The following is a 25,081-nucleotide window of genomic DNA, read 5'->3' as shown; positions in this document are numbered from 1 at the left end:
AAAGGAATGTGGGTTTTTTTTTTTATACAAATATCTATGAAAAACCTTGACATATGATCTACCAAGAAACTAGCTTGAATGTAGCAGCTAGAACTGAGTTTAACATGTTTCTACTACGTAATTCATTGTTATTAATGAAATGTCTGGTAAAATGACTGAAAATAGAACATAGTAACAATGTTTTATAGCAGATGATTAGCACAAGCTTACATGTCAGTGCTATGAGTTGACTAGTCAGTTATTAAATGCAGTATTTCCTGTGATTTTTATTCTGTTATGCTGATACACAATGACCATATTAATATAAATGAAACAGACTCTAACCCCCTTTAGTTTGTAACTAACTGTGAATATTCATCTTAAAATATTAGCACCTTTTTTCTATCTTCTATCATTTTATGTGACCAGTAGGAATTGTCAAATCATACTTTGCCATCTTAAACTGAAAATTAGAATAGAGAATTCAGCCTGGCCAGTTCCAGTGGGGAGCTTCTGGTGTATAAACTAGAAAACAAATGACCACAATATGCCTTGGTATCTCTGATTTTCTAATAAAATAAAAATAAAATTTAAAATATGATTTATATAATATCATATGATATGAATATGGCAGAATTGTATATGTTTATGTATGTTGATCTTGCTTTTGTTAATTTTAACAAAGTTGAGGATAAAAGGCAGATGATAAGGAATAAGGATATTACAGAGCATAAGGGGTCACAACATAAGAGTTTTGTAGTGCAATATGATTCAAAGTAGGAGGTTCAAAATACTTAATATTTCAAAGGTGGTTATTAAGTGATGTTTCACTCTGTATGGTTCCAATAATTTGCCAAAAGTTCTCTTGTTCCTCTTCATTTTGGGGATGGTAGGTTAAAGTCAAGGGAATATACCCACATGTCAGTGGCATACCTAGTTGCAGATAAATGAAGAGACACAGACACAGAAAAGACATATCTGCAATCAATACAGTTTAAAATCACAGAGGAAACTGAAGGAAATGTTTGGGTTGTGATTATGTTTCAGTAACTTTGGAAACAGCATTTAAATCATTTATACCTAAATATCATTTTAAATGCATTTTTTATTACTTATCCATATTTATATAGCACCTGTGTGATTAAGTCACTATATATTCAAGGATAAATTCATTAGCATTTCCACTTTAAAACATCAAAAATAGATTGAGATAATGTTATATATTTATGGGGTGCAGTGTGGCATTTCATTAAATATATACAATGTATACTGATAAATCAAAACAATGAACATGTCCCTCTGCTTTTTAGTACTTTGTGATTGGACCCTTGGAGCTCCTCTTTTATTTGCCCAGAAAATACATCACATATTCTTCTGTGATATAGTCACCCCACTATGTTGTGCATCGTTAGAAGTTTTTATGAAAAATGGTATGTAGATTCCTTAGAAAACTAAAACTGGAACTCCCATATGATCCTAAGTACACACTCAAAAGAAATGAAACCATTTTATCAACCACGCTTATGGATAAAGAAACCATTGGTGTATATAAACAGAAAGGATTATTATTCAACCATAGAAAGATGAAATCTTGTCATATGTGGCAAAATAGATTGAAATTGAAGAATTTATGTTAAAGGAAATAAGCCATGCACAAAAATTAAAGTATACCACATAGTCTCTTTGTATACTGAGGCTTAAAAAAAAAACGACCTGAATGTTAATGAGTCACTGCTAGAAGCTAGGACCAGTAGTAGAAGGAAGTTAGAGGGACGTTGGATAACATAGTTACAAGGTAGAAGTTTTCAATATTATATACATAACTCTAAAAGACTTCAAAAAATACACTGAGAGTTTCACATGATTGATGCATTGCCAAGATAATACTTTGTATTGAATTAAACCTTGTTCTTTATTTCACTACAGTAGCATATTACTCAAATTTAAAGGAATGCATTACACAGTCCACGTATTTTAGATGAAGATAACACATTAGGCAGCAAAACTATTACCCTCACAAAAATAGTTATTTATTTGGAAAATATATAAATTGACTTTCATAATATGCTTAGCCACAGATATTTAAACTCAAATCAAGCTTTAAAAAAAATAAACTAACATTTTTCCAAGTGACAACATTTATTATACAATTTTTCCAATATAGTTCAATTAATTCATCAAACACTCATTACTTTCAAGTCATTTCAAAACATAGATTTTTCTTCTGTCTCAGATGCTTGACATTATTCCAAGCATCGAGTTCACTTAGTCATATTTAGCCAGAGACGTGCATTACCTTAAATCAGCGTGTTCACATTCTGTCCATGTCTTATTACTTACCTTTGGGGGAAGTGGAGTCCCCTTAGACCTACAATAATTCATTCAAAGAGAGTGACTCCCGCAATGTAATGACTGCCTCATGTACACCACCTCATTTTTTAGTAATGATCAATATTATCAAACCAAAACCCGAGGCTTAGACATTCTAATCTTTTAGAGTCACATCATCAGAGCCATACCATAGCTCAAGAATGAATAGCAATATTGGAGAAAAACCTTTATATTTGGGGGTCTGCATTGTGTTGTAGCCAGTTTGGCTGCCACTTGCAGTTCTGGCATTCCATAGGAGCACTGCTTCAAATCCAAGTTGCTTCACTTCTGATCCAGCTCCCCACTAATACAACTGGAAAACAATCAAAAACTGGCCCAAGTTCTTTGGTCTCTGCATGTATGTGGGAGAACTAGATGCAGTTTCTGTCTCTTCGCTTTGGCTTGGTTTGGCCCCAGCCATTACAGACACTTGGGCAGTAAATTAACAAATGGAATTTCTCTCCCTTCTTCTCCCTTTCTTTGTAATTGCCATTCTATTAAATAAATGAATCTCTTAAAATGACTTAAGCTTTACTGTAAATTGAAATAAAGATGAAAAACAAAAGTATTTATCCTAAAACATGAAGAGAAAGATTTTCTACAGTTCTTTTTTAATTGAAAATGTTTTTCAATCAGAATTGCACATTTCTTCTGTATCAATATCGGCACCAAATTCCATAATCGTTTTAAACTAAGAGCACACTACTTTGGTTTCCATTAATATTCTGCTAGAAAGCAAGTTCACTGTTGCTATGTGATATTGACCTTACTTGACTGTGTTCTCCACACGTGAACACTAATAAATCAGATGGTGCTTCCTTCATATCTGTAGCCAAGAACTCCATGGTCTGGTTAGAGCACCTGCTCCATAAATGTTGCCAAAGGAGTGAAAGAGCATTTGATCCATGAATGAGCAGATGGTTGATGAGAAGAAGCTCTATTGTGCTGCTACTAACACAAGTGTGCAGACTTACTCTCTCCCCATTAGTCTCTTTACTGCCCCTCTTACATCTTTGTTTCTCAGGGTGTAGATTAAAGGGTTAAGGCTAGGTGTGACCACTGTGTAAAAGAGGGCAATGAATTTGCTTTGATCTTGGGAATTTTCTGTTGGTGGCTGGAGATATATACACATGACTGGAATGAAAAACAGGGAAACAACCATAATATGGGCACCACATGTCCCAAAGACTTTCTGAAGTCCTGTGGTTGACTGCATTCTCAACACAGCCCTGGCAATGGCGCCATAGGATGTGAAAATGAGAAGCAAAGGTATTAACACAAATATAGAACTTGTAACCATGAGTGTCAGCTGATTAGCATGAGTATCTACACAGGATATTTGCAGCAATGCTGGGACTTCACAGAAGAAATGATCCACATGGCGATTTCCACACAGGGGCACCCAGAAGGTAAAGAGGGAATGAAGGGCTGAGTTGGTAAAACCACAAACCCAGGAAGCCACAGCCAACAGGTGACAGAAACGAGGGTGCATGATGACACTGTAATGCAAAGGCCTGCACACAGCTGCATAACGGTCATAGGACATCACCACCAGAAGGACACACTCTGTGGCCCCCAGTGCAAGCACAAAGTAGAGCTGAGTCATGCAGCCAGCATAGGAGATGGTCTTGTCTGGGCCCCAGAGGTTGACCAGCAGCTGAGGGATGGAGCTGGTGGTATAGCAGAGATCCAGAAAAGAGAGGTTGGAGAGGAAGAAGTACATGGGAGTGTGCAGGTGGGAGTCCAGGTACGACAGGATGATGATGAACAGGTTGCCTATCAGTGTCATCAGGTAGAATATCAAGATGAGCACGAAGAGAGCTACTTCCAGGTGAGGCCAGTGTGAAAAGCCCAGCAGAATGAAGTAGTCTTCAGAACTACTGTTCATTTGTGCCATCTTCATTCATTTCTTGTTTTCTTAGTAAAAAAGACATTCTAAGGCTCAAAGGGAAACATGCACAAGAAAGAAATGCCAATTAGAATGTTCTGTTACTCTTCAAGTCCAGAACTATTTGAACAGTAAGAGAAACTATAAGCTATATTAAATAAAAGATTCCTCAGTAAAGAAAAGAAATTGGATGAGTGTTTGGATCAACAATGCTGTATCCTATCTCAGAATACTTCACTTATAATTCCAGCTCTGTTTTCAATTCTATATTCCAGTTGGCATGTGGTGTTGAAGACAGCGGTAAGGTCCAAAGATATGGGCCTTATCACACACATGATAAGTCTGGATTGAGTTTAAAGTCCTAGCTTTAGTCTGACCAGTTGTCTCATTCTAGACATTTAAAAATTAATGGCGGTCCCGGCACAATTGCGTACTGGTTAAAGTCCTCGCCTTTAACACGCCGAGATTGCATATGGGTGCCAGTTCTAATCCTTCTGCTTCCCATCCAGCTCCCTGCTTGTGGCCTGGGAAAGCAGTCGAGGACAGCCCAAAGCCTTGGGACCCTGCACCTGTGTAGGAGACCAGGAAGAAGCTCCTTGCTCCTAGCTTTGGACTGGCCCAGCTCCAGCCATTGTGGCCACTCAGGGAGCAAGCCATCAGATGGAAGATCTCCTCTCTGTCTCTCCTCTCTGTGTATCTGCTTTTCAAATAAAAATAAATAAATCTTAAAAAAAAATTAATCAGCAGATGAAAGATTCTCTCTCTTTTTCTCCTTTCCTTGCTTCTACTTCTCTTTATCATTCTGTCTCATTTATCATTTGCTCATCTCCTAAACAAACATAAAAAGCATCTGAATAGGGCCTGTGCAATAGCCTAGCAGCTAAAGTCCAATCCTTGCATGAGCCAGGATCCCAGATGGTTGCCAGTTCTAATCCTGGCAGCCCTGCTTCCTATCCAACTCCCTGTATGTGGCCCAGTTGAATATGGCCCAAAGCCTTGGGACCCTGCACCCATGTGGGAGACCAAGAAGGGTCTCTGGACTCCCGGCTTCGGATTGGCGCAGGCCATTGCAGCCATTTCAGGAGTGAATCAGTGGGTAGAGGACCTTTCTCTCTGTTTCTCCTCCTCTCTGTGGATCTGACTTCCCAAGCAAAATAAATCAATCTTAAAAATATATATTTAAGTAAAATAATGAAACAATGAATAATGAAGACAAAGTTATCCCATACACAAGAAAGCTAATCACTATTCAATAGAGAAATGATAGCATTCTAAACACGTAAAAGTGTGCAAACACTACCAAATTAGAAATTTGATGAATGGGTTATTTATACAGTGTATAATATCTCTTCAGAAATTTCTTGTCAATGAAATAGTGAAAAATGCAACCTTTATGATAGAAATACCCAGCATTGTGGTTATGAACAGATCATAACCAAGTGATCAGCGTTGCTATCACCATGGCTAGGACAAATCAACGTGATAATATAGTATCATGAAGCTACTGATGTGTGCTCTGAAGAAAGCATGATGTTACTTTGGTAGAATTCTTAAAACACACACACAGTCTCTCTGTAACAATGTAGAAACATGCGAGAAACATGAGCCAACAGCCATTGCTAATACTGTTCAAAAATATAATATTCCATGAAAAGAAAGGTTAAGTACCTGGCCCAAATTAGACATTACCACTGAGACATGCACCTACTGTGTAATCTTGGACATGAAATAAATGGATGCTAGTGAAATACTTGAGGTAGCTGGAAATGTTTTAGTATAGTATCAGTTGCGTGATAATATTCAACTTACTAAACTTAATAATTGAACCAAAGTTATGTGCATCTTGATTTTTAGATAATGAATGCTAAGATATTCAAGAGTAAAAGACCATCAAAATTCAAAACTTCCTGTCAAAATATTAGGTAAGGGATGATAGGTTCATAACTAGCTAGGTACATAGAAAAAAGTAAATTGATAAAAATTTCCAGAAAAAGATGTCTGCTGATGCTTATTTTCATTAAGGGGCAATGTTAGTTCTTTGCATACTTTTTGAACTCTGGAATGTTTGAAATTTTACCACAGTGGAATGAATTACAGGAAATAAAGATAAAACTTTTTCTTCTGTTTCATGCAGACATTTCTATTATCATAGAAAAAAATAACTGCCACCTCCTCCTCATTCATGTGTAATTGACACCTGAATAAACAGCACTTGAATAAATTCTTAACCTGCTGGAGGAAGAGACATTTTCCATGAAAATAGTAATTGTTAATCAGTTCATAATATCTGCTTTCATTCAGCATATTCAGACTCTTTCTATGCTTACAGGAAAAAAATGGGAATATTATAAATTCTATGTGTAAATGAAAAGACAGGATAAAGACTATCAAATTTAGTACAACTCTGATGCTTACACAGAAAAAAAATATACTTCGTTTAATATAGATAATCCTAAATAAATACCAGATTTTCTTGTATGTGATATGTTTATTTGTACTCACAACTTATTTATAAACTGAAAAATAAAACATGAACTTGGATGCTTATAAAATGATGCACAGACACATACATATCAACTCATGGGTATCATGATATGGACGAAACTGATCTGAAACATGTGTTATTAGAACTCCTTGGAAAGATGTATATATGTAACTGAATTTGAAAACAAAATATTCTGGAAGATAAAAATTGAAACATGAGTCAAAGATGGAAAAGCACAAAAAATGAAGAGGAATCTGATTCGGGTATTTATTGTTATAAATTTGTATGACAAGGTATCTTGACAACAGGATGCTAGACTTTCTGCCATTGTCCATATGTACAATAAGAGGATACACTTAAATAGCAGAATGATGAACTTCTGACTGTTTATGAAGGACTATATTATGATAATAATGTAGGGGAAATCAGCTGGAGAGAGGACCTGAAGAAATTTCCTATGCAATTTCTTTTTCTTTTGGAATATGAGACAGTATCTAAATCATGAGATCAAATTATGATCAGTGTGCATTTTCTTGTTCACATGAGAAAATAATTCTAAATATCTAATGAAGCACTAATGTGCGTTTTAGTCAATATATCAGTTTTAGCAAATCTTGTGTTACTTTCCTGTCAATAAAATAAAGTGCATAACACTGATGGATATGACGCTTTCATTTTTCTTTGCTTCAGGATTTCAGTCTTTCATAAGAAACATTCATATTGACTTGTGTGAAACATTTGTTGTGATAAGACATTAACTTATTCTTAAGTGTCCATTTCTCCCTGGATTATTTGCCTGCTCTAACCTTGTCACATCCTTATCCTTTCCACTGCCATCGCCAATGCTTATCTCACATTTCTTATTCAGTTGTAGCACAAGAAGAAGGAAGTCACAGCAAAAAGTCCTGTGGTTGCCACTTCCTGGGGAGAGGGGAATCTCATAAGGGAACGTTTGCGAAATTACAAGTTTTATGAGAAAAACATGTCAAGCGTGACTAATTGGTTGGGTTTCAGCAAGAAAACTGGGAAAATAGTTTGACCCCAAGACTACAATCCTGACTTCGGATTCGCACCTAATTAACCAGTTATTACACTGAACTATTTATGTAATCCAGTTAATATACAGAACAAAAAGAGAGTGCATTTTCAAATAAGAACTTCTTAAAAAGCTATGGTTAAGTCAGAAACAACAAGGTTTAAGTGGAAAAGCATGAAGCTTGCTCGACTTAGAGTTAACTGTCATTTGCAGGATGATAGAAATTTTCCAAGAGATTCTCAAATTTTATCCATGATGGAGATAGTGTATCATGAGATATATGGACTCCCAAGTTGTGCCTTCCTATGATGTATAATTATCTTCATTCTCCAAAAGTAATCTCTGTGAATTAGTTCGTTAACTAAAGCAAAGTCACAGCTGAGAGACACATTTATGTATACAGTGAGAGGTTAGAATGTGGTCTACCACAAGGGAGCAAAGCATACAAGATGCCAGTGGTGATTTATGATCATGGCTCACTCTAACTGCTGTGTAGATCAGGCATTGTTTAGTGAAAGGTGTCCACATCCCCCCATCCCCTTATCACCAGACAACTTTTTTTTCTTGTCATGCTTTATTTCTTTTGTACTCTTACCTGCTGGTTAAGCGGTACTTGAGCAACTCCTTTCTCTTGTGCTCTGTCTACATTCCCTGTGTGCTGTCTTCCTTTGTCCTCATCATGTGTGTGCTGTCACCTGTTCCCTGTTTCTCTTGAAACTGCTAACAGAAATGGCTGTTCGCCCCATACATTCTACTTCACCAACAAAGGGAAACAGAGACTGAAAGTAACCACTGTTACCATCATGCTAAAAAGAGAATTCCACGAGCCTAATAAAATAGAGAAACACACCTTTTAGAATACTCAGATGTCAGAGGCATCGCTTCCTATTTTAGAAGAAATACTCAGTGGAATCAAGGATGTAGCTTATTTTCTTTGACTGAGGCCATTGGGAGTTTAAGTCCCAAGGTGTTAATTAATTTCCTCCAAGGAATAGTCTTGGTTCAAACAACATAGGAATGGCTTTAGCATGATACTGGGTTGCTGTACCAAAGTGAAACTCAATCTGTAGTCCAGTCATCATTGAGAAAATGCATTTTGGGCTGTGTTTCCAGGAAAATTAATGACTTGTCTTGAGTTACCTGAAATTCCTTCCCCAATCCCCCATCCTGCTAAGGGGTAAATTAAAAAGGTAATTATGTTTCTTTCTGTCTATATAAAATTTTAACATACATTATGTTCAAGATACCTGTCATTAAAACTTATAAGACTTGTTTGTTGTTGATGGACTTTAGTGCTGTAATGATAAAGGGGAAGGAAAGGAATGTGAAGGGTGGAAAGGCAGATCCTGGAGCCTATGGAACAGTACCATGAAAAATAAAATAAAAATATATATAACTTATTTTTAACATCTCAAGAAATATGGCAATTTTAATTTTGGGGAGAAAAGCCCAGGGAGTTGTTCTAATTGTTTTCTTAGGTATCCCTCTGTCCTGGGCTTGCTAACGGGTGCCTGGTTAGTCATCTGCGCTGTATGAATTTGCGCATCCAACTAAAGTGAATAACTGAAATATTCAGAATATAAAAACATTCAGAAAAAAATCATTTCATCTGTATTAGATAGGAGCAAGTGCAGATTTTTGTCATTAATACTTTTTTAAAGATTTTTTTTTTAACAAAATCAGATATACAAAGAGGAAGAGAGAGAGGAAGATCTTCCATCAGATAATTCACTCCCCAAGTGACAGCAATGGCCGATGCTGCGCCGATCCAAAGCCAGGACCCAGGAGCTTCTTCCAGGTCTCCAATGCAAATGCAGGGTCCCAAAGCTTTGAGCTGTCCTTGACTGGGTGCTGGATGGGAAGTGGAGCTGCCAGGATTAGAACCAGCGCCATATGGGATCCTGGTGCATTCAACGCTAGAACACTTAAGCCGCTAGGCCATGGCTCTAGGCCCTGTCATTGCTTCTTAAAATACACATACTTTGCACTGAATTTCAATCTTATTAGGCATTATAAGTAATCTAGAGCTTGTGTAAAGCACATAGAAAGATGAGTGTACATTGTATATAAATATTATAAAATATTAACTTTTCGATTTTTTTTAGTTATTTTCTTCCATTTTTCCCTATCTTATCATAGTAGTATAGTCCCTTAATAACTGTTACAACTTTCTGCTAATTAAGTATATTATGGCATTGTAGGGAAAGACAAAGAAAATCTAATATCATACTGCAAACATGTATTTAAAGATCCCCTGGGCAGTCCTACTTTTACTCAGGAACAGAGATGCACTGAGCATATCTTTACTTCCCAGCATGCTAGTCTCCATTAGTAGTTCATCTATGCAAATATATGAAACACTGGATTACCTATCATATCTTATACTCATGATATTTATCTATTTTAGGTTGGCTTATTTCACTAAACATGATGGTCCATTCTGTTGTAAACAGTAGGACTGCATTCATCTAATACCTCTGTAATATTCCAGAGTAATTATGCTACAGTTTATCCATTCATCTGTTGATTGGAATCTGAGTGGTCTTCACTGCTGTGAATTGTGCTTCTATAAGTAAAGGGTTGCAGGTTGTTGCTGTCCCGCAGTGATGGGCTTGGTGCACAGAGTCAATAATAACACACGTGGACCCTGACTGATGGGCCAAAAGCCAAAGTTTATTAGTGGCATCAGACTTTATACACTGAGGGTCATATGGGAGTAGGGAGGAAGTATGGAGCTTATCAACAAAACCCATCAACTGTTTCTATAGTTTTGTTTGGAACTCCTTTTTTTTGTATATTCCACCAAGTGTTTTCATACACTTTCTGTCCACTCAACTGTTCTTTTTTTTTCTTAAGATTTATTCATTTATTAGAAAGTCAGATATACAGAGAGGAGGAGAGACAGAGAGGAAGATCTTTTGTCCAATGATTCACTCCCCAAGTGAGCGCAATGGCCGATGCTATGCCAATCCGAAGCCAGGAACCAGGGACCTCTTCCAAGTATCCCACACGGGTGCAGAGTCCCAAGGCTTTGGGCCATCCTCGACTGCTTTCCCATATGGGATCCTGGCGCGTTCAAGGCAAGGACTTTAGCTGCTAGGCCATCGCACCGGGCCCCACTCAACTGTTCTTACACAAATGATATCCAATCAGGTATACAAAAGATAGCCATTCAACTGTAATCCTGTGCTCCCTGACATCCTAGGGTCACAATGTCCCCCTACAGCAGGTTGCTTTCTCATATGCAGATTTCACCTCATTTGACTATATTTTCAGGAGTGGAATAGCTGGCTCAAATGGTACATCCAAGTTCAGTTGTCTGTGCACTCTCCATACTGACTTAGAGAGTGGCTGAGCCAATCTACACTCTGATATCTTAGACTCTGAATAACAGTGGCATGCAATTTCCCACCCCCTTGCCAGCATTTGCGTTAGTTGATTTCTGCATCCTTGATTGAATGAGTCCTCCTGTTAAGAAAAAAATATAATACTGGAATTAGTATCTGGGAATCCTAAAGGATGACTCCAGTACTTTCTATGACTATAATGACTCCTCATCTCAGAAATATTGGTGACATCCAGACTTTAAAAATTAAGACTTTCCAAGAATTACACACAAAAATCTCAGGGTGAGCAGTACTGACTTCAGTACATGGGATAAACACAGAAGTATCTTACTTGTTCAAGAATATTTTGTATTTCCTGAATATATGAAATATATATCAATGTATTCCAATATGAAGGCTATCTTAATTTTCAGAAGTTATTGTATAATGGAAGGCACATACTACTCTTTTGAAGGTGAAAGCGTACTTTGCCTTGGTGTGAAGCATGAACAATCCTGACATTATGTTAACTATGCATGTGATGCCTTATTTTTTTTTTAAGATTTATTTTTGTTGGAAAGGCAGATTTACAGAGAAAAGAGACAAAGATCTTGCACCCACTAATAACAAGAAACTTTGCCAGAAATATAGGCCACAATTTTCCAGCCCACCTCAGAGTTGAGGATATGAATACAGATATGAGACAATGGCACAGTAACCTCCTACCAGAATGATGTACTTCTTACTTTGTCATGAAACACTCCCTCCCATAACTGTTGTAATTTTTTATTAAATTTCAGAACTCAAGAAATCTTGATTTGACAGTCTTTCTCAGGTTAATGGTGTTACTAACCATGGAGAGGAAAATTTTTTTAATTCTCCACATCAGCATTTTTGGTGAAGTCAAGTATGTTTTTGAAAGTTTAGATTATGAGCGAGCATTGTGACACAGCAGGTTAAGTTGTTGCCTGTAAGACCGGCATCTTTTATTAATTCAGGTTCATGTTATGGCTGCTCCATTTCCAGTGCAACTGTATGCTGATGCACCTGGGAGAGCAGTGAGAGATGGACCAAGTAATTAGGCACTGACACCCATATGGAAGTGTTATATCGAAACATCACACAGAGTATTTGAGACGAGCATCACAAGCTGATTGACAGGTGCTGATTCTGCCTTGTACTATTAAGCAGGATGTGGTAAACTAATATTGTAGCCAAGGCTCAGGTTAAGAAAGGTCCCACAGACCACTCCCAGAGGCGATGGAGAGTTTACAAGGAGCAACAACTGGTATCTGCAAGCATGATACAGTACCTTATGCTAACCTGTCACTTCAAGAGACCTGAATAAAGTTCCTGGCTCCTGGCTTCAGCATGACCCAGTTCTGGCTATTGTGGCCATTTGGAGAGAGAGCCAAGAAAGAGATTGGTGTTTGCTCAGCCAGTGGTAGCTGCAATTGATCTAAAGCTGTTATAAAATATTAGGAACAGTAGATATGGTGCTAATTTGGAAAGTCAGGGCACATTTCTTTTTCATAATACAAAACACACTACAACTCCAAATTGTCCAACAACTGGCAGTATGATCCTTCTCAAAGGAATAGTTTGGTAGAGAATTGAAAGAGCAAACTGAAATGTAACTGAAATGTAAACAAAATATGCATTATATCATTTCAACAGATCTTTTAAAAGACTGTTACCAGTTATTCATGGTCTAGATTTTGAGTGACATTGTATCTAACCTAGAAGGACAGGATATTTTTAGGCCACTGACAGGGTTATATAGAAAGTGATTAATATGCGGCTGTTTTTGTAGCAGTGTGGATTAAGCCATTTCTTGTGATATATGATAAGGTAGTTAGCTGAGTTACAGGTCACAAACCGTAGAATTCTACTCCAAATATTATAATCCTACTTGGCTATCAAAACATCCCCTTTCCCAGGATGCTTTATTTTCATTCAGGACCTGGGGGAAAATAAAAAAATAAAACTCCCACGTGACCACATTACCTCATGCAGATGCTGGGAGGTGTTTTATCTGAGACCAAGACTACAATTAAGTTACTCCTTTCTAATTCCCCTCACCAGCTCTTTTCACTCTCTAACCTACCCCATTACTCAAGGATGCCTGTGAACATGTAAGTTTGCTTTCTCAGTTTTTGAAAAAATGCTACCAGTTTGTGTATCTCAAATGTGCCTATAGTTAAAATGCCTCTCTGGGGCCCGGCGCGGTGGCACAAGTGGTTAAAGGTCCTCGCCTTGCACGCCTGGGATCCCATATGGGCGCCGGTTCTAATCCCGGCAGCCCCGCTTCCCTTCCAGCTCCCTGCCTGTGGCTCGGGAAAGCAGCAGAGGACGGCCCAAAGCTTTGGGAACCTGCACCCGCGTGGGAGACCCGGAAGAGGCTCCTGGCTTCGGATCAGCATAGCATCGGCCGTTGCGCTCACTTGGGGAGTGAATCATCGGACGGAAGATCTTCCTCTCTGTCTCCTCTCTGTATTCCTCTCCGCCTTTCCAATGAAAAAATAATAAAAATAAATCCTTAAAAAAAAAATGCCTCTCTGAGCAGAAGGAAAGGACCTAGAATAAAACCTAGTCTTCCACCTCCCACACTTCATCTTAGGGATGTCAACATGTAGCCTGAAACAATGAGACCCACAATGCATCATCATGTTAAGTGGATCTTTGTCACAGCAGTACATGATTTCTAAATTCTAAGTCTCTCACCCTTTCTTCCCTTTCTTCCCGTTCTTCCTCCCTCTCAATCTCACTAATCTCCTGATTAGCAAATTAAAAGGCAATTGTGGGTGGATTTGAACCTTAATGTCAACAATTCCAGCCCACACAGGTGACAACCTGTTGGTATTAAAGGAGTTCCAAAGTAGCTAGTTTGTGAATACCTAGTGAAAATTCATTAGTTTTCTTTATATAGTTTATAAGGCTTATTATTAATATTATTTATAATGTTAATATTTCATAAGGCTATTATTATTTATAAGGTTATTATTTATACAGTTATTATTAATATTATTACTTTTTACTGTGAGAAAAGGCAATACGTAACATTCAGTTTTGTGAATGGTCTTCATGTGATCAACCAGCTTTGTCTTAATAGCTTTCCTTATTAACATGAAAGTATAGGCCAGGATAGCTTTCCACCTGCTAATTTCTGCTCTGCAACAGGCATGGGAAAATCAGGGTGGGAATCCACTTCCCATCACAAAGGGTAGGACCACCATCACTGATATGTTTACCTTCAGTGGGACTTTTAGAAGACAAGCACCAGACCCTGCCCCATTATGATGAACATCAGAGCTGATAGCTTGCTACCTGTCCAATTATCCAGCATTTTAATGAATGGGTTTCCCTCCACAATATCCAAAGTTGTTTGGATGCAGGAGTTTCTGGATTTGAGTTGAAACTCTGGCAGCTGATTTTAGCCATTCACTGTATTTTTGTCCTTAGTATTTCAAACAAAATTTGTCATCTTGGCAATAGGTGGTGCCTCCTTGATGTTCGTATGTAATGTTGGTGGCAACAGCATTCAAGAAAATTTGGAGGGCTGTGACAATACCCTAGTTTCACGTGTATTTGCCTCTTGTGGACTAGTCTTTGTGACAGCACTGTGTTTCTCTGAAGTCCAGTTAGGGACAATGCATAATAACCAAGGTAAACATGCAGGACTTCCCACAAGGCTGGTTACTATAAGCAGCCTCTTCCAGGCTAGAGATTCTAAGGCTCCAAGTTACTCATTCAAATCAGATGTTTAAGGAAAATTACGCTGTTGGAGAATTATGTCTATTTTTGTCTTCTCAGGATCTACAAAGCCTTTCCAGCTGTATGTATTACTCTACATTCATTCCTATAAACTGACTGTTGAGGGCAGAGTTTCAGAGACTAGCTACGAGACCCCCAATTCTCATAAGCTGTGTGGCACAAACAGAAGAAGTATTTAGAAATGACCTAATGTTTAAAAGGAAAGGATGCTTAAGAGTTAGAAACAGCCCACACAATAAGCTCATTGAAGCAGTTGCTGTAAGCAGAACTCAGTGACCTCAGAAACAGCCCAAAATGTGTTCTGGTCTGGACAAAAGGCACACTGCACAGAAGAGTGTTTCAGGTGTGGAAAGCCAGTGCACTGATTCAAAGAATACCGCCGTGGCTTCAAAAGGCAATGCCCCTTCTCTGAAGGGAGGAGTTGCTTTCCCTTGGCTCCTAGCCTCATCTCAGGAGTGAGACTGTGAACCCAGCAGGTTTCCATAACCTAGACATTCATTGCTGAGAGCCTGGGGTGACACTAATATCATGCATAAGAGTGTTAGTTGCTAATAGCCAAATTAACAGCAGAATTCATAGTACTAACTTCTCATGCAGGGCCTCTCAAACGCTTAAGGAAGTTAATTGTAAACCTCACTCTCAAGGTTGCATTTTGCTTTTGTGGGTCAAATAAAACATTCTTATTTGTCGCCAGTTTCTGCTCTTGACTATTGCCCAACTCCCTTGCTTGGAAAGAATGTGATATGTTCCCAAGATAATTCCCAAAATTAATTTCCTCTACATCTCAGTTTATGTTATAGTGTTAGCAGTTCTGAGGCAGATCACAATTTACATGCTCTTCACACTGAAATAAAAAATACAGTAGACCTTCAAGCTTGGAATCAGGGAATACATGAATGAACTACAACTTCCGTGCCTGTCAGAGTTTTCTGAGAAGATAACGTTTCCTTATTGGAATCAATAAAACAAAGAGCTAGTTGTCTACTTGGACTCCTGATACATTTCTCAGAAAGTAGTCTCATGTCAGACTTACTGTAATACTCCTGTTTGCCTAGTTTGAAACCAAGTGTGAAATAGATCATGATCAGGAGCTCGGGGCTGTAAGAAGGTAAGATTCTAATCCATCTTATTGTGCAAAATCTTTAGAAGTATACTGACATGAAACCCAGAAGCCACTTCATGGCATATAGTATATTACACTTAAAGGATGTTTTCTTCTGCAACATACTAAATCTAGAATCTCATTTTTATTTGCCTTTGAATGAACTGGCTCTTTCTCAGACGTAATTTGAGAAATATGTGGGCAGTCCTCCCCCCAGTGTGTGGATAGTCCTTCCCCCAATGTTTCAAAGATAATGTTAATTTATTTGGTAATCCTTTTCCAGAAGAACCTAGAGGAACTTCAATTAAATAGAAGAGCAATTCTATAAATGTAGATGATATTCTCATTGTTTGCTCTTCCGATGAGGACTCAGTTGAAAAGTCATCTGATCATTAAATGTTTCAGCAAAATGAAGACAGTTTCCCAATGAAAGCTTAGGTTTCTGAATAAGAAGCCAATACCAAGGATATATTTTGACCCTAGGTAAGTATGTTCTTTAACGGAAGACAAAGAAAGCTATAGTATTTATAGGCCTCTCAGAGATGAAAGAGTAGTGAAGTACACTTCTGGAAAGGAAGAACTTTTAGGATGTGTTCCAGGAATAAAGTGTCCTAACAATGTCTGCTTTCCTGCACAGGAAAGCAAAGGAAGTCTTCCCAAGAGTTAAAGAGCTGTTAACAGAAGCTCCAGCACTAGGAATTCCTAATCTGGACAAGCCACTAACTCTGTAGCAAAAAAGTAGGAGACAGGTTTAGAAGTACAGGCTGAAAATTTGGGTCCACTTCCATGACCATATCTCCATTTCTTTCCATTTGTGAAAAATAACACAAGTTGGGAGAGACCAAGATGAATGAAGGTTGTCGAAAACCTAGAGGCAGTCTCAACTCCTTGTTTATCTTAGAGAAGTCCCCAGAACTGTGGTTGCAGACCCAAGAAAAGATCAGGAAACACCTATCCTGGATATCTGTCCCCAGATGGAGCTTCCCCACTGACCTGGGGCTGCTAGAACTCAGGTCTGCATTCCCAGAATCATCATTGTGAAATGCTCATCCTTGTCGTCACCTGTGCCCCAGCCTGGGTACACAGCCCTGTGGGGACTGTCTCCCATGAATGTGACAGGGTGCACTTCTACCTGGTGTTTGGAATTCCCCAATGTGACAAAGTCCACTCCTCACCCCTTCCCTACCTGAGATCTTCCTCTTCATCATCACAGCAGTGACCACAGCTCCAGTGACCACAGCTCCAGTGACGACCAGGCCAGCGATGACTCCCCACATGGGCACAGTGGATTGAGGAGGCTCTGAGAGGGGAAGCAAGAGTGAAGGGTTCTGACCCCAGGACTCATCCCTGATTTGCTGAAGGCTCTGCCCCCCTGCCCTCCTTACCCCAACTCAGGGTGAGGGGCTCTGACATCCTAGTCTCAGTCCTGTCCCCTGCTAAAGACTCCATCCCTCCTGCCCTCTTTACCCCATCTCAGGGTGAGGGGCTCAGGCAGGCCCTCATGCTCTATGTGGCAGGTGTATCTCTGCTCCTCTCCAGAAGGCACCAACACAGCTGCCCACTTCTGGAAGGTTCCATCCCCTGCAGGCCTGGTCTCTATCAGCTCCATATCCTGGGTCAGGTCCTCGCCATCTCGCTGCCAGGTCAGTGCAATCTCCTTGGGGTAGAAACCCAGGGCCCAGCACCTCAGGGTGGCCTTCTGGTCAGAGACAGGATGATGGGTCACATGTGTTCTGGGGGCATCTGGGGAAAGATTTGGAAAATTCAGGCCCTTTGTATTCTTCATGTAACACTAAAGCTACACTCAGTGACTGTCCTGAGTGTGGACTGGAGCACTGATTTGTGGGGGTTGTGAAAACTCCAAACTCAGGATGGGGAGAATCTAATTTTTCCAAAGTTCCAGAATCAGGTGAACCAGAGGCTCCAGGTCTCAGGAGAGGAAAGGGATTTGGTCTTGCCTTGTGTGTGTGTCAAGAGACTCAGAAACCCTGGAGTGAAGCCTCCCAATGCAATGATTTGAGGCCCAGGTCAGGCCTGGGAGTGGTCACAGCTCACACTACATCCCTAAAGGTCTTTCTGGAATATTCTATCCCTACCTCCTGATACAGCCCGGGTCCCTACAGTTATGAAAGGGAAAGGCAGACACCCTGCGTAGTTCCGTGGTCCTGGCCCCACAGCCCAAGAGGACGTGCTAGCAATCTGGACGTCACCAGAGGTTCACACCGGCCTGAATCTCCCCGCCCCCCTTGCCAGCCTTATGAAAAGAGAGGTGGGCAAGGGCAGCCCATCCCAGCCCCACGCACCTAAGCGTTGCACCATCTCCTGCCCCATCTCCAGGTGTCTGTGCAGCCACTCCACGCACTCGCCCTCCAGGTAGGCCCTCTGGCGCTCAGCTTCACCTGTTGCCTCCCACTTGTGCTTGGTGATCTGAGCTGCCATGTCAGCTGCAGTCCAGGAGCGCAGGTCCTCATTCAGAGCGATGTAGTCAGCGCCATCGTAGGCATACTCCTGATACCCAAGGAGCAGGCGACCATCTGTCCCGACCTCGCAGCCATACATCTTCTGGAGGGTGTGAAAGCCTGTCCCCGGCTGGTGATCAGCCCTGGCCACGCAGCTCCGCCCCTGCCCTCACCGACCCGCGGGGATTTCAACCAAAACCGAAAACAAAACCCAGTCCCTCAGGCTCCTCCCACCGAGGGTCTCCGTGGGGCGCGCAGTCTCGGGGTGGGGGGACCTCGGCCCTGGTGACCCCTGGAGCGACCTGGGCGCACTTGGGGAGGGGTCGTGTCACTCACCGGTTTCACTCTGGTTGTAGTATCTGCGCAGGGTGTTTAGGTTTTCGTGGCAAATCCTTGAGTTGGTCTTGGCGAGCTGCGTGTTCCAGTCCCAGTACTCCGGCTCCACCTGCTGCATCCATGGTGCCCTCGACTCCACCCTCGGGTTCTCGGCGTCGCTGTCGAAGCTCACGAACTGCGTGTCGTCCACGTAGCCCACGAAGATGAAGCGGGGCTTCCAGTGCCCGGGCTGGAACATGATGGCCTCAAAGTAACTGAGAGAGTGGGCGTCTGGGGGTGAGAGGAGATGAGAGATGACTTGATCCTGTGCATGCCAGGTGTGCGGCGTCTCTGAGCAGGACTGACAGGGAGAGGAAGGGTTGAGGTGAGCTTTGGGCAGAAAAGGGGCTGAGGCAGAAGGGAACGGGATAAACGTGGAAAGGAGATGTGAATCTGAAGTCAGAATATCTAGAGCAGACATGGGGCCTGCACGGGGCAGTTGATGGAGACATGATTCAGACACCTCCCTGTTTGTGTGCTTTTCCCTTGAAGGTATTCTTCCCACCAAGTACTCACCTACCCCCATCCCTCTCAAAGTCAGGATCTCAGCCATCAGCAGCAGGAGATTCTGGGTCCCCAAGGCCAGCATTCTGGGGATCTGGTGAGATTGAATCAGGGTTGCTGTAGACACGCAATGAAAGTAGACAGTATGGCCTTACGTGGTAGCCTACTGCTAATTTTCTCACCTTGTTAAGTGCCCAGATCCTATAAAGTTGCCAGTTGTAATTTTGGTAGCCCCGCTTCCTGTCCAGCTCCCTTCTTATGGCCTGGGAAAGCAGTCCAAGATGGTCCAAAGCCTTGGGATCCTGTACCCGCATGGGAGACCTGGGAGAAACTCATGGCTCTTGGCTTCAGAACCGCTCAGTTGCAGCTTGCGGACTGAATCATCAGGCAGAAGATCTTTGTTTCTCTCCTCTCTGTATATTTGACTTCCTAATAAAAATAAACAAATCTTTAAAAAAAAAAAAAAAGAATACCTTTGAAGTACCCAACCATAGCTCCACTTCCCAGCCACAGAACTCTTATATCAATGGTTGTGGATTTTGTTCTGGCTTCTCTCCTCCAAGCACAGTGCCCTGTGATGTTGCCTTCCTAAGGCTGTGCCCAGGGCTGAATGAGAGAATCATTTAAGTCACCCAATATTGCGCAGTCTCACTTTTCTTTGTTGATTGTTCTTCCTGAGCTGAACTCCTACCCCTTCCCTGTGCCTGGGATTCTTCAAGAAGGAAACACCTCCAGAAACCTTGTTCCAGATCAGGAGTGGACTTGGGGAGCAGAGGAGGAGAAATAGGGGCTTCCCCTTCCCTAGGGAAGTGTTGTCTGAGATCTCCCTAGTCAGAGTCCCCTGTGGTTGCTCAACTCCACAGGTACAGCACAGATGTAAATCCCCTAAAGGATCAGAACCCTCCTCTGTGGAAAAGGTGAGTGGGGGCCCTCTATACCTGAGACTGTCTGAGCAGCCTCGTAGCCACACTACCAGAGCCCCAGGTGCACTTTCCCAGACAGTGCACCTGTGCCCTGGGTTATCCTCCTTCTCCCCGACCCCAGCCCTGAGCTTCTGTGTGTGAGTCCTGACAGCAGCCCAGAGCGGGTCCTTCCAAGTCCCCCAGGAATGTGACCCAGGAATATGTCTCCTTGCACACCCCTCTGATAAAGTTTAACCTATATAATAACAACAGTAAAAGATGAACAACTGTATATTAAACCATACTAGCTATAATGATGCCTCTATGACCTCTGTGATTATGACTCTGAGTGTGCTCTGATGCTCTATTCCCACTTCTCATGACACTGTGAGTTGATACTGTACCTTGTGTGATGAGATGAGTGAGGGAGCTGACAGAGATCCTATGATGCAGTGCTATCAGATAAAGCAACTGACATGGGACCACAACACAACCACAGTATATCTGAAAAGCAGAATTGATATTGGCAATTGAATCGCAGCTTGCAGAATTAAAAAGCAAGACCTACATCTGTACCGTTATACAAAAATCAGCTCTAAATCATACAAGAACCTAAATCTACACCCAGAAATCATCAAACTATTTAAGGAAAACATAGGAAGTACTCTCCACAAAATAGGAATGGGAAAAATTTCTTGGAAACTCACCAAAAGCCAGACAGTCAGCCAAAATAAACAAACAGGACTACATCAAACTAAAAAGTTTGTGTACAGCAAAGAAAACAATTAACAAAATGTAGAAGCAACCAACGGAATGGGAGAAAATCATGGCACATTACATCATTGATAGAGGACTAACATCCAGGATTTACAAAGAGCGTCAGAATCCAAGGACAGGAAAAAACAAAGAAACAAACAAAAGCACAACCTTGTGAAGAAATGGGTGAAGGAAATGAACAGACATTTTTCAAAAGAACAGATTCAGATGGCTAACAGACATATGGAATGATGCTCAGGCTCCCTAACTATCAGGAGGATACAAATGAAAACCACCCTGAGGTTCCACCTAGCTCCAGTGAGACTGGCTTATGTTCAGAATTCTAGTAACAACACCTGCTGGCATGTATGTGGGGAGAAAGGCACCCTCCTTCACTGCTGGTGGGAGTGTAGGCTAGTACAACCACTATGGAAATCAATATGAAGAGTGCTTCGAGGACTCCAAATAAATCTGCAATATGACCCAACTATCCCACTCCCGGAATATATCCAAAGGAAATGAGAAATGCATATAAGAAGGGGACTTGTAAACCTGTATTTACAGCAGCACAATCTACAATAACAAAGACATGCAAACTACCCAGATTTCTATCCAAAAAGGAGTGGTTAAAGAAACTGTGATATATCTACCCCATGGAATCTTAATCAGCCATTAAAAGCAATGAAATTCTACCGTTTGCAAGTAGATGGTCCCAACCAGAGACCATTATGCTCAGTGAAATAAGCCAATCCCCAAAGGACAAATACAATATAACCTTCATGCATTTTTGTGAGATTAGTAACCTTTTTGCTGCAAACCATAGTTTTGATTTTTTTTTTATTTTCATTTATTTCTAGTAGCTTCTTTTCTCTTTTCAAATTCATCACTGGCTCTTGGATTACACAATGGCATCATTTTACCCAAGAGGCTTTTTTATCTTCTTTTTCATTTCTTTACCCATGTGTTGATTATTTATTGGTGTGTTTTTTGACTCCATATGCTATAAACTTTTTGTTTTAACTTTGTACCTGTTGTTGACTTTGTTTCATGGCTTCTCATTTAAGGGAATACTTAGTGACAACGTAATAGAGACTGTCATATTCAAATGTGAAGACACAATGCATCTCTACATCCAAATAAAACAATGGACTCCCAGTGAAACTGTTGGACATATCTAGAGAATGCGGTGCTGGACTGTCTGACATTGTCTGTACCACAAATGTTAGGACTCATTTAGTGAGTGCATGACAGACTGATGGAATTATGACTGCTTGTGAAGGACTATACTATTTTAAAATATGGGAAAATTAATCATGAGATAGGAATTTAGGGAAGGGGCAGGAAAGACCCAGACCCTAGGAAATTGCACCATAAAACATTAAAAATGAAACCTATAACTTTACATTAAAAAGCTCATTATTATGTGATATTATTACTACCAATGCCAGGACAAACCAACATCCTTTGTTGATGTGATGCTCTGAACAGGACATGATGACACTTCAGATACAGTCTTGAAAGATGAGACAAGCTCAAAATGAAACAAAGCAGTTTGCTGATATTCTTCAAACACAGACAGGCCAATGAAGATACAAGAAATTTTGAAACTGGTTCAGATTAGAGGAGATCAGTAAGACATGATATCTAAATATGTGATCAAAGACGTAAAAATACTATGGATATAATTATTAAGATGTTAGAGAAAACAAAATACAGATTATTAATCAAATAATATTTTAATAATACTTGCTGTCTTTCGTAAATAGAAACAAATGACATAAAGTAATGTGCTGTTCTGGGAGCAGCAGTGTAGTACATCAGGCTAAGCCAATTTAATTCCCAGCTGCTCATCTTTACCCAATTTCCTATTTATGGCTTGAGAATGCAGAGCAAGTTATCCAAGTCCTTGAACCCCTGAATTCAAATGGGAGAACAGGAAGAAGCCCCTGGATCCTTGCTTTGTACTGGTTCAGCTCCTGCAGTTGAGGCCATTTGGGGAGTGAACCAATAGATGGAAGACCTTCTGTCACTTCTTCTCACTCTCAAATTGTAATCTTCCAAATAAAATATACTAGATCTTTTAAAATAATAATGATATCATTCTGAGACAATAAATGCTGAAATACTCGTTATTAAAGGAATGTGAATTCTGTATATTACTCTCAAAAGAGCAAAAATAAGTAAGTGATAGATGCTAGATCAAACATCCCAGGTAAAAAATATTGATGCTAACTCTAGGTAAGTGATGAGTGCTTTGTGCTGCTTCTTTAATTTTTTATACATTTGAAATTGTATCATAATATAAAGTTCCAATGGTTATTAGTAAAAATACTTGAAATAGCTTGAAATATTTAAGTGTAGAATCAATAATATGATAATATGGTATCCACACTCAATTTGTTAATTTCACTCATTGAGCAGAAGCTATGTAAAATTATGTTTTTGCTTTTAGACAATGAACACAAAAGTACTCAAGAGTAGAACACCAAGACTCAAACTTCCTGTCAAATCATTTAGTAAAAGATGACAGGTACATAACTAGCTGAAAAGAAAGACATAAAAATAAATTGGTGATAAAATATTCTAGGAAAAATGTCTGTTGATACTTACTTAAGTTAAGGGGCAAATGTTCTTTATATATTTTGAATTCTTGAAATTTTGATGTTTAATCACAGTGGAATAAATTACAGGATACAAAAATAAAATAATTTTTCTGTCTCATCCAGACATTTGCCTTGTCATAGAAAAAAAATAACTGCCACTTCCTCATCATTCATACTAAGGTGACATCTGAATAAACAGCATTTGAGTAAATTTGTAACCTAGATGGGGAAGACAATTTCCACGAAAGAAATAATTGTTCATCAGTTCATAATATCAGTTTCTTCAGCATATTTAGATATAGCCATTTATATATGTGTTGGAAATACAAAAATGGCAATGTTAGTAATCCTATGTGTAGATGAAAAGACAAGATGAAGACTATGAAATTCAGTACAGATCTTAAAAATGTTACATGGGACAAAATGAATTTAATTTAATTTAGATATTACTAAATACCATAATCTAGTATCTTTGATGTGTTTATTTGCACACATAACTTAATTTTTAAACTGAAAAATAAAACATAAATTGTGATACCAACAAAATGATGTAGACATATGCATATAAATTCGTGATATCATGATATGAACAAAACTGATCTGAAACATGTTCTAACTGACATGCTCTATCATTTAAAGGGATGTATACATGTAACTGAATTTGAAAACAGAAAATATTCTTGTAACGAAGAAAGTGGGAGCCTAGGGGAGAGGAAGAGAGGAGTCGAAGGGAACATTAGACAGAAAGGGGGCTGAAGAGGAAATGAAGGGAAGAAAAGTGCAAAGAACCTAAGAATCTGAAGTCAGAATGTCCAGGCACTGGGAGGGGTGAGGTGCGGTGGGGAGAGGTAGAGACCTATGACTCCTTCCCACAAGGGCTCCTTTCCCATTGAGGCCTTCTACGTCCCACTAAACACTCACCTGCCCTCACCTCTCTAGGAGACAGGATCCCTGCTACCAAGAGGATAAGAAGGTTCTGAGATTCCCAGGCAAGCATTCCATGGATATAACGCCACTGAATCAAGGCAGCTGCAGACACACAATGGAAGCACACGTACAAGAACCTGAAAAGCAGCTCCACTTACCAGCATATATTTGTGGGTCTGGGACTTCCCCCTGGCCCTTCCCATCCAAAGTCCAATCCTTTATCATATCCTTTATCATATTTTTTCTCTGAAGCTCAGCCAAGGGAGAACTATGAAAGTTCCTAATGGAACACAGCCACTTTTCTATTTCCTAGTTCCTCTCCCTTAGCTGAACTCTTACTCCTCCCTTGCCCCACACGAATCTGGAAGTAAATTCATCTCCAAGGACCATATTTGCAGAGCACCAGCATGCCTGGGGAGGGCAGGTGACACTGGGGTTCTACTTATATTGGGGAAACTTTGAGAGTCCCTATGAGAGTCCCTGAGTCCAGGGTCCTGTGATGCCTCAGCCCCATTTATAGCACAGACTTGAACCCCTTGAGTAATCAGAACCTTGTCTGTGAAAGAGGTGAGTGCGGCCCCTCCACACCTCAGCA

At 40.1% G+C, this 25,081-nt stretch overlaps 2 protein-coding genes across 2 annotated transcripts; both read right to left on the bottom strand.

Annotated features, from left to right (window-relative positions):
- Window positions 1-3,319: 3,319 nt before the first annotated feature.
- Window positions 3,320-4,256, bottom strand: LOC121156313 (olfactory receptor 2J3-like). Its single transcript, XM_040979935.1, is given in 2 exon segments — window positions 3,320-4,240; window positions 4,242-4,256. Coding segments are annotated over 2 exon segments (936 nt in total).
- Window positions 4,257-11,023: 6,767 nt separating this feature from the next.
- On the bottom strand, window positions 11,024-24,588 carry LOC121156312 (HLA class I histocompatibility antigen, alpha chain G-like; the record flags this gene model as incomplete). Its single annotated transcript, XM_040979934.1, has 6 exons — window positions 11,024-11,226; window positions 17,147-17,260; window positions 17,428-17,703; window positions 18,264-18,539; window positions 18,756-19,025; window positions 24,481-24,588. Coding segments are annotated over 6 exons (1,136 nt in total), but the record flags the coding sequence as incomplete, so codon positions are not given.
- Between the last annotated feature and the right edge of the window lie 493 nt (window positions 24,589-25,081).

This window comes from Ochotona curzoniae, unplaced genomic scaffold (assembly GCF_017591425.1).
Source record: "Ochotona curzoniae isolate NIBS_2020 unplaced genomic scaffold, NIBS_Ocur_1.0 contig_3350, whole genome shotgun sequence".
NCBI lineage: Eukaryota > Metazoa > Chordata > Mammalia > Lagomorpha > Ochotonidae > Ochotona > Ochotona curzoniae.
The sequence above is the reverse complement of the archived record's forward strand: the minus strand, read 5'-3'. Positions and strand labels throughout refer to the sequence as shown.